The sequence below is a fragment of the Ciconia boyciana genome, chromosome 1 (assembly GCF_034638445.1).
Source record: "Ciconia boyciana chromosome 1, ASM3463844v1, whole genome shotgun sequence".
Lineage (NCBI taxonomy): Eukaryota > Metazoa > Chordata > Aves > Ciconiiformes > Ciconiidae > Ciconia > Ciconia boyciana.
The window spans coordinates 62420782-62435919 of NC_132934.1; the positions used below are offsets into that span (position 1 = coordinate 62420782).

The following is a 15138-nucleotide window of genomic DNA, read 5'->3' on the forward strand; positions in this document are numbered from 1 at the left end:
AGCTGGGGACCCCTGGCAGCAGAAGCACTGCTGATAAGGAGGTGTCAGACCTTGGGCTGGTGCGGGTCACCAGGGCTGAGCTGGGCCCAGGGAGCGTGGAGCAGCTGCGGCAGCGTGGAGTGTTTGCATAGTGTCACCCAGACGTGTCGGTATAGCTTCTAGCTTGTTCCTGCCAGCTTAGCCAGCTTTCGTATCGCTCAAGTGGATGCTAGAAGTTTTTAGAGTAGAGCCCGTGTCCACAAAGTTGACTGTCTAGGTCTGAACGTATCCTTGGGAAACACCATTTCTGCGCACTGCCACTCATGTTTTGCTCAAGAACCGAGGCAGGAGGATACAAAAAGCTTTGAAGAGAAGGCATTAAGCTTTAAATAACGTGTTGTTTGGTTTTTTTCTTCCCGTTCCCCTTCCTGAAAGCAGGGGAGGAGGGGAGGACCCGAAGCGGCGGAGCTGCAGGGCTGGGGCTGGATTTGCTGGGCGAGGGCTCGCCCTGGTGGCCTGTAGGGAGTTGTCCTTTCGAGGGATCACCCCTGCCAGGCTGGGTTACATTTGTTGTTCCTGCTACTTTCAAGAAATGTTTTCTCATCGTATTCTTTTTGCATTGCCTTTATATGTTCATCCCCATAAAGAGACATTAAGACTGGACAAGAGCCCTTTCTCAAATATTTCAACTGTTCTTTGCACATACATATATGCATGTATTTAAAATATGTATTTATCTAACTTTTTAATATGGATTTTTTTTTGTGGTTATGCAAATTGCTACCCCCTTGCAAATGTGTCATGACTTCACAGAATCACAGAATCGTATAGGTTGGAAGAGACATTTAAGGTCATCGAGTCCAACCGTAAACCTAACACTACCAAGACCACCACTATACCATGTCCCTAAGCAAGACTTCGCTCTTCTTGTGTCCCAGGAAGAGGCTCTTTGCAGTACTGCCAGAGAAGGTTAATAGGCAACCTTTCAGCAACATTTGTTTGTGTCAGGAGAAACAGTCCTTGTTCCTTCAGTCAGAGACATTATAAGTAAACTGCAGGTAGCCTGTGAACTCTAGACCTGTTGACTGTACAGAAAAGAGTGCCAGGATCTCAGTGAATAGCTGGACGTATAATTTATTTGTTATGTCTGGCTTTTGTTTCGTATATGTTAGGGCAAACCTAAAGTACCTGGAAAATGATAGTAAAAGAATGTTAATTAGAAAAAAATCTTTGAGCTTTCTCAGGGTAAGGCAAAATATTTTCTTTTGTAATTAATTTTGTGAAATCCAGGTTTATATCAATGTAAAACCTGTGTACTGATTGTATGTGCAAATATATTTAAAAAGAAGGAAGATCCTTACATTGGGACTGTGAAATGTATTTTAAGGATGAGAACACAATGTTTTCCTTACTAGACTGTGAATGATGGTAGTCCATATTGACCAGGTGGATCTGAGCCTAGCCAGGAAGTCACCTTGGCCAAGCCAGGTATACCTAGAGCACAGGCTGTATAAAGACTAAGGCACAGGCCTGAGCTTAAATGCAGTTCTGGAGCCAAAGGGTGCAAGGTGTGTGGGTGGAGGCACAGATAAGGCTTCTCACAGCTGTTCTTACAGGACTCTGGTCCAGGTTACACAGCTGTGCTGTATCAAAGCATAGCTTAACACTGGCAGCTGAAGTCTGGGGGGTGGATGGACAATGATGATGGTGATAAAGATTTTGTTGAGAAGAAAGATTGCAGGCTGCTCAAAGTAGGTAGAGCCTCTTTGTGTGCCTAGGGCTTTGACTCTGAAATTATATTTCCTGCTTTGGGTTAGGGGATAGTGAGACACCCTGGCTTTTAGATGTTATAGCTACATAGACAAGTATGAAATCTCTTCTTACTATGGTGTGAATTCAGGAAACTCCAGTGACCCCTTGTACTTTCATCACTGCAAAAATGCCAGATAGCATGAGCAGCTTGGTAAGTGAGCTACAGGATAATATAATGGAAAAGAAATGAAGTATTGATCAGGACAAAGCTCTTTTTCTCTAGGGTGTGTTACTCTTCTACACTGGACTTGGTTTCTTGCTTCTGGAGTACGCTAGTCACAAAATTCCTTTTCTGCTCTTTTCTATGATGTTAGACCATCCTTTCTTTTTCTGGGCCAAATGATTTAACTATTGCATGCAAGGTGGAACAGCTTTAACAAGAGTGAGTGAGAATATCTATTGTTTGAATACCAGGATTACATGCCCAGTTACTTTTCTGATGTGCTTTTAGCCTGACATTTCTCAGTTGTTGTAAGTGCTAACTCATTTGGCTCTCTGTTCCATCTCTTGGTGTACGAGTGTTTCATCCATAGCTGCCTTGCTATCTGTATGTATCAGGAGCTTTTTTTCAGCCTTTGTGAAAAGTGTGTGTTTCATTTGGTGGCAAGGCTGTTGAAAATTGTTTCCTTGCCAGCATATGAGTCCTTCAGCAGATCTAATCCAGGATTGTTTCTTGAATATTCTGTGTGAAGTAGGATGGGATATTTAATAGGAGAAAGGGTGCATCTCCAAAGATAAATGGTGTTGGTAGGATGAGAGTATCTTAGCTAGGTGATGAGTTGGCTGTGCGAACCTAGCTATAGGATACAACACTGCTTAGACTATAGCTATGTGTTGAATAAAAGTTGTAAAAAAGGTTTATGAGAGGGTTGTTTTTGTAAGGTATCTTTTATCCAGTTCTGTCTGAAAGGTAGCAAGTCAGCATGAGGTTGTAACTCTCAGTAATTCTGAAAGCAAAATGATTTTTAGAGTGTATGAGAACTACTATGATAGATGGAAAAACTGTGCGGGTTTTCTTTGAGTCACAGGTAATTGTCAGCAGTCTGATACTGATGGATGCTACAATAAAGCCATTATACCTCCATGTTATTTACCCAGAGCTATGATATGGATTTGGAGGGTTGAATATAAAGAAGTAGTTTTAAGAATTTTATATAATCATGAATTTTTTTTCCCCTATTCATTCTGCTTATATCCAACAGGTTGTGAAAATACCTGTAGGAATGATTATGTAATGAAAGCAGACAGTAATAGAATTTAGTATAGAAAAATAGACTTTAGATCTGACAAGATGCTGTGTAAGATAAAATGCTGTCATGCCTGAGTTAGGCTCATTAAAGCTACGGGGTGGGGGGAGAGGGGGGAGTGAATCTTCTGCATTCTCCCAGAAGACAGGAACAGTCAAAAGAGACATGCTGAAATCTGTTGTAATAGTTTTGGACCAAATGATTCAGAAGTTCTGCAGCTACAAGTTCTAGGCATTTTTAAAGAAGTGAATGCTTCTTGCTGTGAGTTTTTATTAATAGCAATGCTAAATATACCATTGTTTTAAAGAAGCAGCAGAATGCAGTGGATGATGTGCTGAAATTATCAGTCTTATGAAACTCATGAACTCTTTAAAATGATTGGCAGGAGATTTTTAAAAAGCAAATGTGTCTGTCTATGGCTTTAGATTTTTCTGAGTAACTTGTGTTTTAAGAACAGTGTGTTAATAGGCTGTAATAGATTTTAGTGTACATCTTGGAGCAGAATTTCAAAGAGACCCATTAGCTGAATTTAGCTCTATCAATAGGCATCCAGATTTTCAAAATATCTCAGTCCTCAATAGGACATGAGAGGCAAATCTTAAGCCAGACTTCAAATTCAATCTGCACCCAGCAATTCCTTATTATTGCTGTTATTAAGTGAGAGCTGCTAAGCATTTAACAGTTCCGGAAACATTGCCTATAGTAGTTAACTCGTGGCTTGTTCCCACCGAAATAGAGGCAAAACTCCTGTTGATTTCAGATGTGCATGATCAAGCCTCCGAGGTCTTATTTCATAATTTTGTCACTCAAAGATGTATGTTACACTGCAATGACAGAGATCTGTCATGGTTTAATGTGCTATTCTGTAAGTGTTATCATGTCGATACTGAATTTTCCTGGACTCGGAAATGCACAAGAAGTTTTGTATCTCTTCCAATTTTTGTAAGGTCGATCTAGAGGAGACATGAAGATACCTTCAGTTATTTGCCAAAAATGGATTCCCATGAGAAGTTCTTGAATTGTACATACTAGAAACTAAAGGTAGACTGGAAAGTAAGGCCCTTCACGTGGGGTGAATTATCACTGTTTTAAAGCGTGATGGTGTTTCCTGGCAGGCTGGTTGAAAATGTTTGTAGTCTTTAATTCATGCAAGATATACACCACAAGCTTGCCAGATGGCACCGTGACACACTGGATGGCTGTAATGTCATATTTCTTCTGTGTACGATTCTTATCAGAAAGAAGTTCCCAGAATAAACAGGTTGATTGGCTTTATGGTGCTCTTGCTTCATGCTGATTACAGTATATAACGTTGCCATGTTTGGTCAGCAGATGTATTTGGACATCATCGTGTTTGTCAAGTCCACATCCTCCCTGATTACAGAATGACCTGCCAGCAATTGCCATCACTGATGGTATTTCTACTGTGCTTCTGTGAGACTGTTGTTATTAACCCGGCAGTTGTGCAGTAAATTCTACAAAACGTGGTTCAAAATATGAATTCATCAGGCAGTTGGACTGGATGATCGTTGTAGGTCCCTTCCAACTGAAATAGTCTATTCTATTACATCATCAGTATGACAACAAGCTTAACGGTAAGATAATCTCCTTGCACAGGAGCGTAACATTTGGTAGAGGCTTCATCACTGCTTGAATCAGATGAGAAAGGAGAATAAAATACATGGACTAAGCTGAAGCATTTAGTAAACTGGTTCAGTTCTTTAGGATATTGAGATTTCTTGGCTGGGCATTTGCTGCTTAATATATCAGAAAATGGAGGACAAAGGCAAACACGTATTTAATTTCATATTAGAAAATGCAGAGAATATGAAAAACACTATAAATGAACTGTCTATTTACTCTTTGTGAAATGAAATAGTCAGAGCCCTTCTTCCAATAAAACTGATTATAGGGTTCAGAAATTACTTAGATTGCAGATTGAAGCTGTACCAATTTTATCTGAGAGATTACTGTAATTGCAGTGCCTGTAAATTCATGTTGCTTAGTAACATTATGGACAAAGTTATGAGGAAGGAATCATACTTTTTAACATAAGGAATCATACTTTCTAACATATACATACTTTCACTGACTCCTCTGTTTGAATGTCATTCACTGCTTGCACATCACTACTTTAGCATTATGCCTTGGCAAGACACAGTTCCTGCATCTTGTGTTCCTTGAACGTGTGCCTGTGAAGACTTACCTAAGTGAATAACTCTGTGCAAGGAGTAGTTAAAGCTTCAAGGAGACTGCTAAGTCAAGTGTATCCATAAATCTTTGCAGGCTCCAGACACAGTGTAGTTATGCTACAGTTAGTTACAAGCGCAGTATAACTGCGGTGCAATGTAACGTAATGGATTTTGTGGAGAGGATGTACAGGCTTGCCCCATAAAAGAGAGCACCATGCAGGGGGAGACAGATGACAGATAATTATAACATTTAAGAAACATCAAGAATATGATGCATATATCTTCACCATCACCTCACTTAATATTTGTGCTTGCATATTCTTATGATTATAGGTGATAACATTATCAAAAGTATCTGTTTATCAACAGAAAATTATAATAGAAATGAACTAAAAAGTTTAATTCCATGCACATACTCTCAAATCTAGGCCCAAAAGAAGAAAAAAACCTTATCTTTCAACCAGTGAATACTAGCATCCTGTTTTTGCCAAGTCTTAGTGCTGTAAAATGTTGTGAGAAGGGAACCCTTGAAAGACTACAGGAGACCGGTAGAATCTCCAGAAAGAAAAGAAAGTAGTGTGCTGAAGGGAGGTGATTCTGATTTTTTAGGAGGAAGATAAATTAAAATATTCACATATACCCGATTGTTCTCTGGAAAATATAGGCTAAATGAAAGGTTTACGTGCTACGTTTCAGAAAAAATATGATTAATTGATTGGCTAACTCTTAGGAGCTAGTCTGGTGTAGCTAAGGTGTGGAGAGTCAGATCTGTTTGATTCAATTCTTCGAAGATCTTCACAGGATGCAGAACAGACGTGGCCGCTCTTGACTTCTGTGGTCTTCGGTGAGCGTGCATCATACTTACAGCTAAAATAATATCTGCAGAGCTGAAGATGTATCCCAAGGCTTGCATATTTTAATGGTGGGGTCATAATTGTAATACAACTTTCTGAGTATTGAGGAAGAGGTTTTGTGGGGTTTTTTTTTGTTTGTTTGTTTTTCGTTTTTTTTTTTCCCTAAAATTGGTATAGGCACATTTTTCATTTGTAGCAACATAAGATTTTATGCCAAAATGCATGGGGTTTTAAGCTAATTTAATTAAAGTGGAGAGTTCTATCTTAGGCCATATTTTTAAAGTAATATGTGTTGACACAGCTGTTGTCATTTGATAATGATTTGATTTTGGGCAAAAGTAGTAGACCGTGTTTAAAAGAAAAACCAACAACTTACTGTCATGTTACTAGATCAAACTTAAAGCAACTATAAAAAGAATGCAGCCATACCACACTATCAAGTACAAAGCACTGAGCTGGCTTTTTTTGTTGTTGCTGTTTTATTTATTTATTTAATTTAAATGTCTCTTTTCCCTAACTGTGTGGAAGGTTACTTGTTTCAGACGCAGTCAAATTAGAATAAAGTTTGAGCAAAAGTTTTCTACGCAGAAGATATTACAAACAGCTAATTTGCTTTGGATAGAACAAAATCTAGTTACTGTAATCAAATAAGGTGTGTGTTATAAGGATCAGAGAAGAATCAGCAGTATGATGAGTGCATTCTCATTTGCATTTGTGCTAAGGCTATGAAAAGGTTGTGCAAGTGTAACTAAGCAGCATGGACACTTATTTTGATATGAGTTCATGTTTTGCTTTAGGACAGAAAAGCTATCCTCTTGATATAGGGTAAGTTGCAATAAAACATTCTTCAACCAACATAATAATTTTATACAGCTTTAATTACAGCATCTGAAAACTAGATGAAGTTAAACCAGTGCAATTTTTCCAAGTAAATGAGGCCTGAGATCACATGTACGTTTCTCTAACAGGGTGTAAGTTGAAACGTGTAAAGTACGATTTATGCTTGCTTTAAAGCTCATTTATTCTAATCCAATGGTATAAGACATCATTGGTTTTCCTTGCAGAAATTTTCCTCTTTATTTTTAATTATTTAAATCTTGTTTGTGCTAATAACATTAAAATGTACTTTCCTTCCTGACTAGTTAGCATTACAGTGTGAGAGCAGTTGTGCTTTTCAGGCAAATGGTTGCATAACCAGATGATAACTTACAGATTTTCCAAAGCAAGAGCAATGGATGCTGGAGGAGGCTGCCAGAAACTGGAGGGGAAAAAAGCGTTATTGATCTATATCATAGTTTTCCAAAGCCTCCAGAAGCAAGAAGAAAATATTTACACGTTTGATATGATATGTACGTATCATATCTATTTCTCTTTTAGTACGTATATCTTCAAAACAGACATGCACCTATCAGGGTGCTGTTGCTGAACTCCTTAGTTTTACTGAGAAGGAGGACGTATTAACCCAGAGATGGGTACGGGTCAGGAGTATTTATTTCCACTACAAACCCGACAGTTAAACGATGATGTGGGTGTCTGGGTCTGCCACAGCCTTGTGCTCGGTGAACAGACTCCATTACCAGCATAAAGCACAACTCATGTTAGCGACGCTTCGTGAGGAGAGAAGGGTTCACCATTTGGTCTGGTTACAGGACTGAGGCTTCCAACTTAATTTATGGTAAAATATGTTAAAAGGTGCTTAGGTCTGTTTGTTTTGCTTTCTTCCCTCCATTCTTGAAAGGGCAATGGAGATAGAAACATTGGCCAGTCTTTTCTGATATGAATCAAAACTTGGAGATGCAGAAGATCAGACAAAGTAATAGGACTGTATGGTTTGTTTAACTCTCATAAAAAAACCCCAGACCTAAGACAAGTCCACTGGGCTCTGTTCTACCCCATGAAACGACACCTAGTTCAATTTTGCATTGTAGGTTATGCAACTTTAGGTTATGAGGGACAAATCCAATAGGTCTGGCATTAGAGAGTAAATTTTACTACTTATTTTCTCTGAATAAAGGGTCTGTTTTCAAGGAAACTTCTATGAAGAGAGGTTGCATTTTTACAGTATATGTGTGATATATTCAGTTTGAAGCAATACTGTACAGCCTTACATTGTCTCTTGGCTTTGAGATGTTGACGTTCTTTAAAAGAAGGTAAACCCAACTCTTCTTAAAGGCTTTTTTGAATTATAGGCCCTGCCTCTAGTAACAGCAAATGCCACACAAACTTAATAAGACTGTTTTCAGTTGTTTTTGACTTTGGCAAAGTTTCAGTATGTGGACTTGAAGGTTGTTACAACAAGCTTTTTTTCTTTGGTTTGAAGCTTCAAGTGGAGATTGTCTAGGAAAAAGTATAAATTGTTAAACTATTCTGGTTTAGAACAGGGACTAGAAATGGGAGGCTGTGTCCTATGTGCGACAGATGTCCTTCTGAAAATATGCTTGACTGTGGCTGAATTGCAAGTCTCTGCAGAACTGCAGTTTGCGTGTGCTCAACGGAGACTTGGCTAAACCTCCCTGAAGGTGCCACTGCGCGAAGCCACAGGGAGCCCAGTGGGCTGTGGTATGACATTCATGCAAAGCTTGTATTCGTATCATGTTTCAATGTAACTTTATTTGATCAGTTAAGTTTATTCAGGTATACAAACTGTCCATCAAAAATAATTGTTTTTTTAGAGCCAAAATTTCCTTTTGCTTGCTTATGTTCAGGAAAAAAAATGTTTTTAGTAATTCAGTTCTTGTGGTGTGTGGGGTTTTTTTATTACTATTTTTTTTGGCTTGAGATTTTTTTGGGGTGAAGGATATTTCCCTTTTTGCTTCTATGCAAGTTACACTTTGCATGGCAAGATTAATCTTTTAGTTGGAGGTCAAGGACAGCTGGCAGAGTTTTCAAGTCATCTCAAGAACAGTAAAAAGTCAGGGCTATATATAAAGTGCTGAGCAATAAGTGACATACAAGTATATGATCACCTCACCTAAATTTGTCTGTAAAGGAAATAATGTTTTATGATATGTTAAGAATTTGAAACCTTATTGAAGTTTCATTAGTCTCTTTAAAGTTTGACAGCTGTTCACCATTTTCCCCAAGCTCTTCAAATCTATTGTCAGTGTTATCTCTGCCTAGCTGGGTGAGTGAAAACAGCCCAGTTCCCCAGGTATGGGGGGAATCCTGCCAGCTGATGGCTTACAGCCTCTTGTTTTTTGCCTGCTCATAAACCCCTTGAAAATAAGATCATAGGATGAGTGTTTACTGAGCTCTGGTTGAGTATAGTGGGGAGAAAAACCCCGGTCCTGCTTAGTCTCATGACATGATTTGCCATGTTATGCTGGTAATCGAGTCAGTCCTGTAGAGGGGGGGTTCTAGTGGCAGAGAGCCACGATAGCAAACCTTATGACATCTTCTCTTTCTGTAGCCCTAAGGTGAGGCATGCCTTTGGGCGTGAATTTCCTACCTCCTGCGCTTGGAACTCCTTGGTGGTCACTTTTTGAGAGTGAAAGGGCAGTGTCCACCGATGTAACTTGGAGGACACTCTGGCCCATGCCTGCTTGTCTGTGCAGTCCAGAAATATTCTTTGCTCTTTAAGCTATTCTAATTCAGATTGGTATAATATAGAGGTGCCTGAGCTACCTTTCCAGTATTTCTGCCAGGATGAGAAGCAGTTTGGTGTGACAGCACCAGGTTCTGTATAGGCTAATTTACTCTGCCCAGAGGCAGATATTTTGAATTATTAGCTAGGAGCAGAATAAATTAGCCCATGGGAACTCTCGGCTGCTGCAGCTGGATTAGTTTTCAGATGCCTTGGAAGCAGGCCATGCACTAGAGACCAGGGCAACCAATTTTTTTGCCAGATATATGTGTGCCTTGCTTCTTGTGGAATGTCATTTGACCATGGCTTGCTCCCTGGCATTATTATGTGACAGAGCCAGAAAGATGTCCCTCCAGCAACTCCTGCTGGAAGGGGAAAAATGCCCGCATTAAGTTGTGACCTGGTATAAGTGCTGAATTTGACAGGCTTTTTTCCCTTCTGCCATGTGGGGGATGAATTGTCAGGCATATACTAAAAGTGGGGATAGAAAATCCTCTGTCCTAGTGTAAGGCACGGTGAAACCACGTCCTGACTCTTACAGGAGTGATACCTGCATTTTGGGACTGCCCTGGCCAAATCAAGGGTATATCTATACTTCTTTGGCCAGGTGTTTATGACATGTTTATAATGCAAAATTGAATTAGATGTAGTTTCATGGGGTAGAACAGAGCCCGGTGGACCTGTCTTAGTTCTGGATATTTTTTATGAGGGTTAAACAAGCTTGTGCAAGAGCTGGTGGGAGTGGTTGAGAGCAGTGCCAGGCAGAGATGTCTAGGATGTGACCCATCTTCCTTCCAGACAGTTTGGTTGTCTCTGGACTGTGTTTCTTTGCATTTCCTGTCCATCGTGAATTTAGGTAGAGATACACTTGGCTGTGTCTGCTTTGCCAGCATTATTATTTTGAGATCTGGTATAAAATAATTCAGGGTTGCTTATTTTTTACCTTGCAGACTCAGACTGCCCTTTGGACCAGATGCTGGTTAAATGCTCATCTGTCATATAACAGGTAGTATGTACTATACTGGATGGCATTAACAGAGAAGAATGATAGGCTTCTGACTCCTCTGGTAAGTTTGCTCCAAAGTGGATATATAGTTCAAAATGTATTTCATGTAAAAAGCAAGGTTCATTTTTTTTATTGCTATTTAATCTTCTCCTCAATACAAGATTAGGCTGCAAAGCTAGGAAGTTGGGCAAAAGCAGTTACAAAAATTGCATCCCTATTTAGGTTTGCTTGATGTTACTGGATCTGTCCGTCCTTTTTTTTTTTTTTTCCCCAGGCTGTACCCATAAGCACAAATTTCCTGTGCCATTTTGAATTGTATTAAAACATGTTTAGAATTTTGGCAAGTTTTTAGGATGTCTGACATAATGGCTGGAATGATGTACCACATGGCAAGGTGCCTGGATGGTAAAATTGTGCCACTTGGGTTACCAGGAAATCTCATAACTTGTTTGGATTAAACATTTTCTTTTGGGAGGAGGGATGGCTGACAAATGCTCACCAGGCAGAACTAAATAGTCAGAATCTTCTCTACTCAGCTCCACTATGGAAGTGTAACATTTAAAGTATTTGGCTCTGGTTTATATTGGAGTTTGTAAGGAACAGTACAGAGACTAATGTTTCTGATTTCAATTGCTTTCTTTTTCTACTCTTGTTTTAACCATATATTAATATGCATAGGTGGTATGTGCTTATATTCTTGCTTTTCCACATTGGATGTGGCAAATTAATTTCAAATGGTGTTAGTATTACCGCAACAGAAGCGAAGGAAGCAAATAAGCAGCTCGGAGAAAAGATTTTTCTCCAAATAGTTAAAGATGCTTTTCCCAAATAGTTGCACATAAACACAGTTCCACTTATTTTTAAGTACCAATACCAAAATGAAAAGCGCATAAGAATTTAATGTATGCAAGAATTTTCCATATGGAAACACTTGTTGGTGGGAGAGGTACTGGCTGGCTAAAGGGACTGTAACAGGGTACGGTTTCAAAGGGGACTCAGGTCACTAATGGCTGAAAACTGTTACCCGCATCTGCTGGTTCTGTGGCCTTTTAAAGCAAAATAATTTTTACACATTTAGGAAGATTTATGTAAGCAGGCAATATATTAAAGATGAAGAAAATAGCATTCCTCAGAATCTTTTAAGGCAGTAAGAATGACTTCTGATTCTTTCACAAGAGACTGTTTCTGTGTTGCTTTTGCCCATTCTCTGTCAGTCCAAGGTCATTCACCTCTGTAATAAACAACTGTCTGATACAATCTGTCAAATGGTTTTATTGCTTACAAAGCTGTTCTGTTTGCAACATTGTACCACAGAAGCTGCAGTAAGACATTGTCAGCTTTCCTAGCATTGCGTTTTAATTTAATTCAGTGGGACTTTAATGAATTGTAGTATCTGTTAGCCCAATCTTAGGCTTCACTTGAAGGCTGTACTAGCTGATTAGAAATCCATCCCGCAGTCACGTAAGTGCAGGAGTGTCTTTATTAGCAAGTGGTTTCTGAGGTGTTGAGTGCTCTCAGTAATCACGGACGTGAGAAGGAGCTGACAGAGCTGAGCAGGCTGTGGGGAGATTTGCATGTTTCCCCTGTGTGAACAAAACTATGAAAAGCAAAGAAATTAGATAGTGGTGTAATTATAGTATGTGTGACAAATTAGACCAATATGTGAAACACTTAACAGGTTCTCAAAGGTGTTTTATGTATGCACATATGGGGATCACGTGGCATCTATGTCCTGAACCTTCAACAGTATTAATAGAGCTGGTGTTTGTGAACTGAGGATAGCATGTAGCCTCTCTCTGAATTACTCCTGGTCACAAAATTCAGCCAAACGTAAAGCATTTAGTTCATAAGTATTCTGTTTATCTTGAAAGAAATTGTATATGTTATCCCCACTCAGACGCTAGTTAATTCCACACTACTGGATAGTAGTAGAATGCCAGATATAAATTAGGGAATGTGGTATGTACTTAACACAACTGCATGCCTTTTTGGTTTTAGGTCCACGCTATCTCTTTCTCTATCCATGCAGTAAGACAGCCCTCTGAGATCCTTCTTTGAAGGATAAGTCTTCTGTGAAGCTCTTTATGTTGGGTGTGAGGTTTTTTTTTTTTTTTTAAATTGCCAGCCATAGCTAAACACCTTTCAGTTTGTACTAGATAAGTGTCATAGGTGTGATCAATTCTGACCATAACATGAGGGAAAGTCTGGGTTCTTTTGTGCATTGTCTAAAGTATTGGATATAACTTTTTTAGTCATCTTGCAGCTAGGATCGCTTGGACTGATCTAATTAAGAAGGGACATTTAAAGTTACATTAGCCTGTAGGACTATATTTCATTTTAAGTGCAATTTTAGAAAAAATGTTGTAGGTTGACTGCCTCTACTTCTATATGTCCCATTCTGTTTAAATAAAAACTGATATAACTTTTGGAAGAAGGAATGTATCTTCATCTGTCTTCTATGGACCCCAAATAAAGACAAATGAATTTCCGTGTATGCTCCTTCATGCCAGTTTACATTACCACATATTTTCCAGTATTTGAGTCATTACTCAGAGACCAGAAGACAAGGGAAAGGACAGAGTTGTCTGAAGTTGAGTTGTTTAACAACTTATTTTTAAACACCACTACCTCATGTTTTAGTTCTCTCTCTCTAGTCTCGCTGCTAACACTTAGGAATTACTTTGATTTGTGTGAATAACCCAGTGGCCTAACAGGTCTTCATACAGAAGCAAACACCCCATGAAAGTAGCTCTAGCTAACAGAATGACATTAAGGGAACAACTTTTCATTTGTATTGCATACATCAAGCATATGCTAGCATTACAAAAGCACATCGTCTGAAATGCAGGGAGAATTATATTTGAAAGCACTGGGACTAGACACTCAAGCACACGTCTCTCTTTATAGGTTAGTCCTGGCTATCTGGGGAGCTAACCACAGACTGTCTGCAGCAAAAATGGGGGTTTCTACCCCCCGTGTTTTTCTTTCAGTTTGTTGTGGCTTTGCCTGTGAAAATAAGGTGGGCGTCATTCTTTGGAGAGAAAAAAAAAAAGAGAATGCTCAGAGTAGTATTTAGTCTGAAATCCTTCAGATTTGTATAGGATTGCTGCTTTAGAGAGGGGAGGAATGGCTGAGTAACTTCCAGCCATAAGTGACAATGGGTTATGTGGATTTCCTTGGTATAAGAACAAGCATGTTTGATGTTTACCGTATTGGAAAAAGAATATGTTCCTTTTGTTGTAAAGAAAGTTTCTGAGCATGTCAGGAATTCTGCATGTGGAGCTGTAACCTTTCTGCTATGGAAGTGGTCTGGTCTTTGTTCTTCTTCATCCATGCATCATCTAATTTGTGGTGTTGTTTTTTTACAAGTATTAATAGATATGGTTCAAGTTCTCAGATGGCCAGGGTCTACAACTATCAGTGGCAAGTGTTTCACAAGGAGATGGGGGACCTCAAAACAGCACTAGGACTTCTGTGGATTTCATGGTATTCTTTGTATTACACATTTTATATCCAGCCTATGTTTTGAGCTTATTTTGTTCAGGCATGTAAGCAGGTGTATGTAGCACTTCTCGAGTGCACGCTGGCTGGAAAAGTAAATACTTGCTGTTGATATGGTGTTTGTTGTGAAAGAATCCCAGGCAGCTCCTAGCAGAGTGGGAGACCCAAGGAGCAGCGGAGGTGCGAAGTCGGGGTACGTTCCCCGCGCAGCTCCGCTTGACCTTGAACCCAGGGGTAAACCTTCAGCAGTTGCTGATAAAATGCTGCTGGGGGGTGCAGACGGGTGGGAAGGGGCTTTCCCTCGTAGGGATGGCAGACCTGAGCGCCCAGGCCCCGACCTAGCTCCCCCGGGGTCACGCCTGCTGGGCTCAGCTCTTTACAAAGCCGCTGCCCGCTGTCGCCGAGCAGCCGGTGTCGCCGAGCAGCCGGTGTCGCCGAGCAGCCGGTGTCGCCGAGCAGCCGGTGTCGCCGAGCAGCCGGCCTCGCTGTGCCCGCCACAGCCCAGCGTTGTGGAGGCGAGGCAAGACAGCGGCGGGGCGTGCGGGCGGCCAGCGCTCCCCGACGGCCGCGCCGGGCCGGTCTCTGCCCGCAGGCGGGCGGCGGGACGGCGCTACCTGCCGGGCCGGGCCCCGCCTCCCGCCTCGGCGCGGCCCCGGGGCGGGGCCCGAGGAAGTGACTTCAGCCGGCGGCGGAGCGGCGCGGCGCGGCGGGGCCGGGCGGCGGAGCGGAGCATGGCAGCGGCGGCGGCGGCGCGGTCCCTGCTGGCGGCGGGGCGGGCGCGGGCGGGCGGGCGGCGGTGCCGGGCCCTGCCCGCCGCGGGGGCCGCTCCCTACTGCACCGTGGCCCCGCAGCAGCAGCGGCGGCAGCCGCCGCCCGACATGAAGAGCTACCTGTGGTCGCGCTACAAGGAGGCCAAGAGAGTCACCAAGGGTGAGCGGCGCCCCGGGGCGGGCCGGGCCGTGCC

At 41.2% G+C, this 15138-nt stretch overlaps 1 protein-coding gene across 5 annotated transcripts in view; it reads left to right on the top strand.

Moving 5' to 3' along the window:
• Window positions 1–15138, top strand: part of NT5DC3 (5'-nucleotidase domain containing 3) — a 42952-nt gene that overhangs the window by 1832 nt on the left and 25982 nt on the right. For 2 of the 5 annotated variants that reach the window (XM_072871449.1, XM_072871442.1), the window contains exon 2: window positions 10618–10734. The exons of 1 other annotated variant lie outside the window; for it this stretch is intronic. Coding sequence is in view for 2 of the 4 variants with exons in the window: in XM_072871414.1 (XP_072727515.1) it covers window positions 14906–15104 (199 nt within the window). In the remaining 2 variants the exon portion in view is untranslated. Of the gene's footprint in view, window positions 1–10617; window positions 10735–14895; window positions 15105–15138 lie in introns of those variants that run through there. 2 more of the 5 variants (XM_072871414.1, XM_072871424.1) reach the window with 1 other exon arrangement.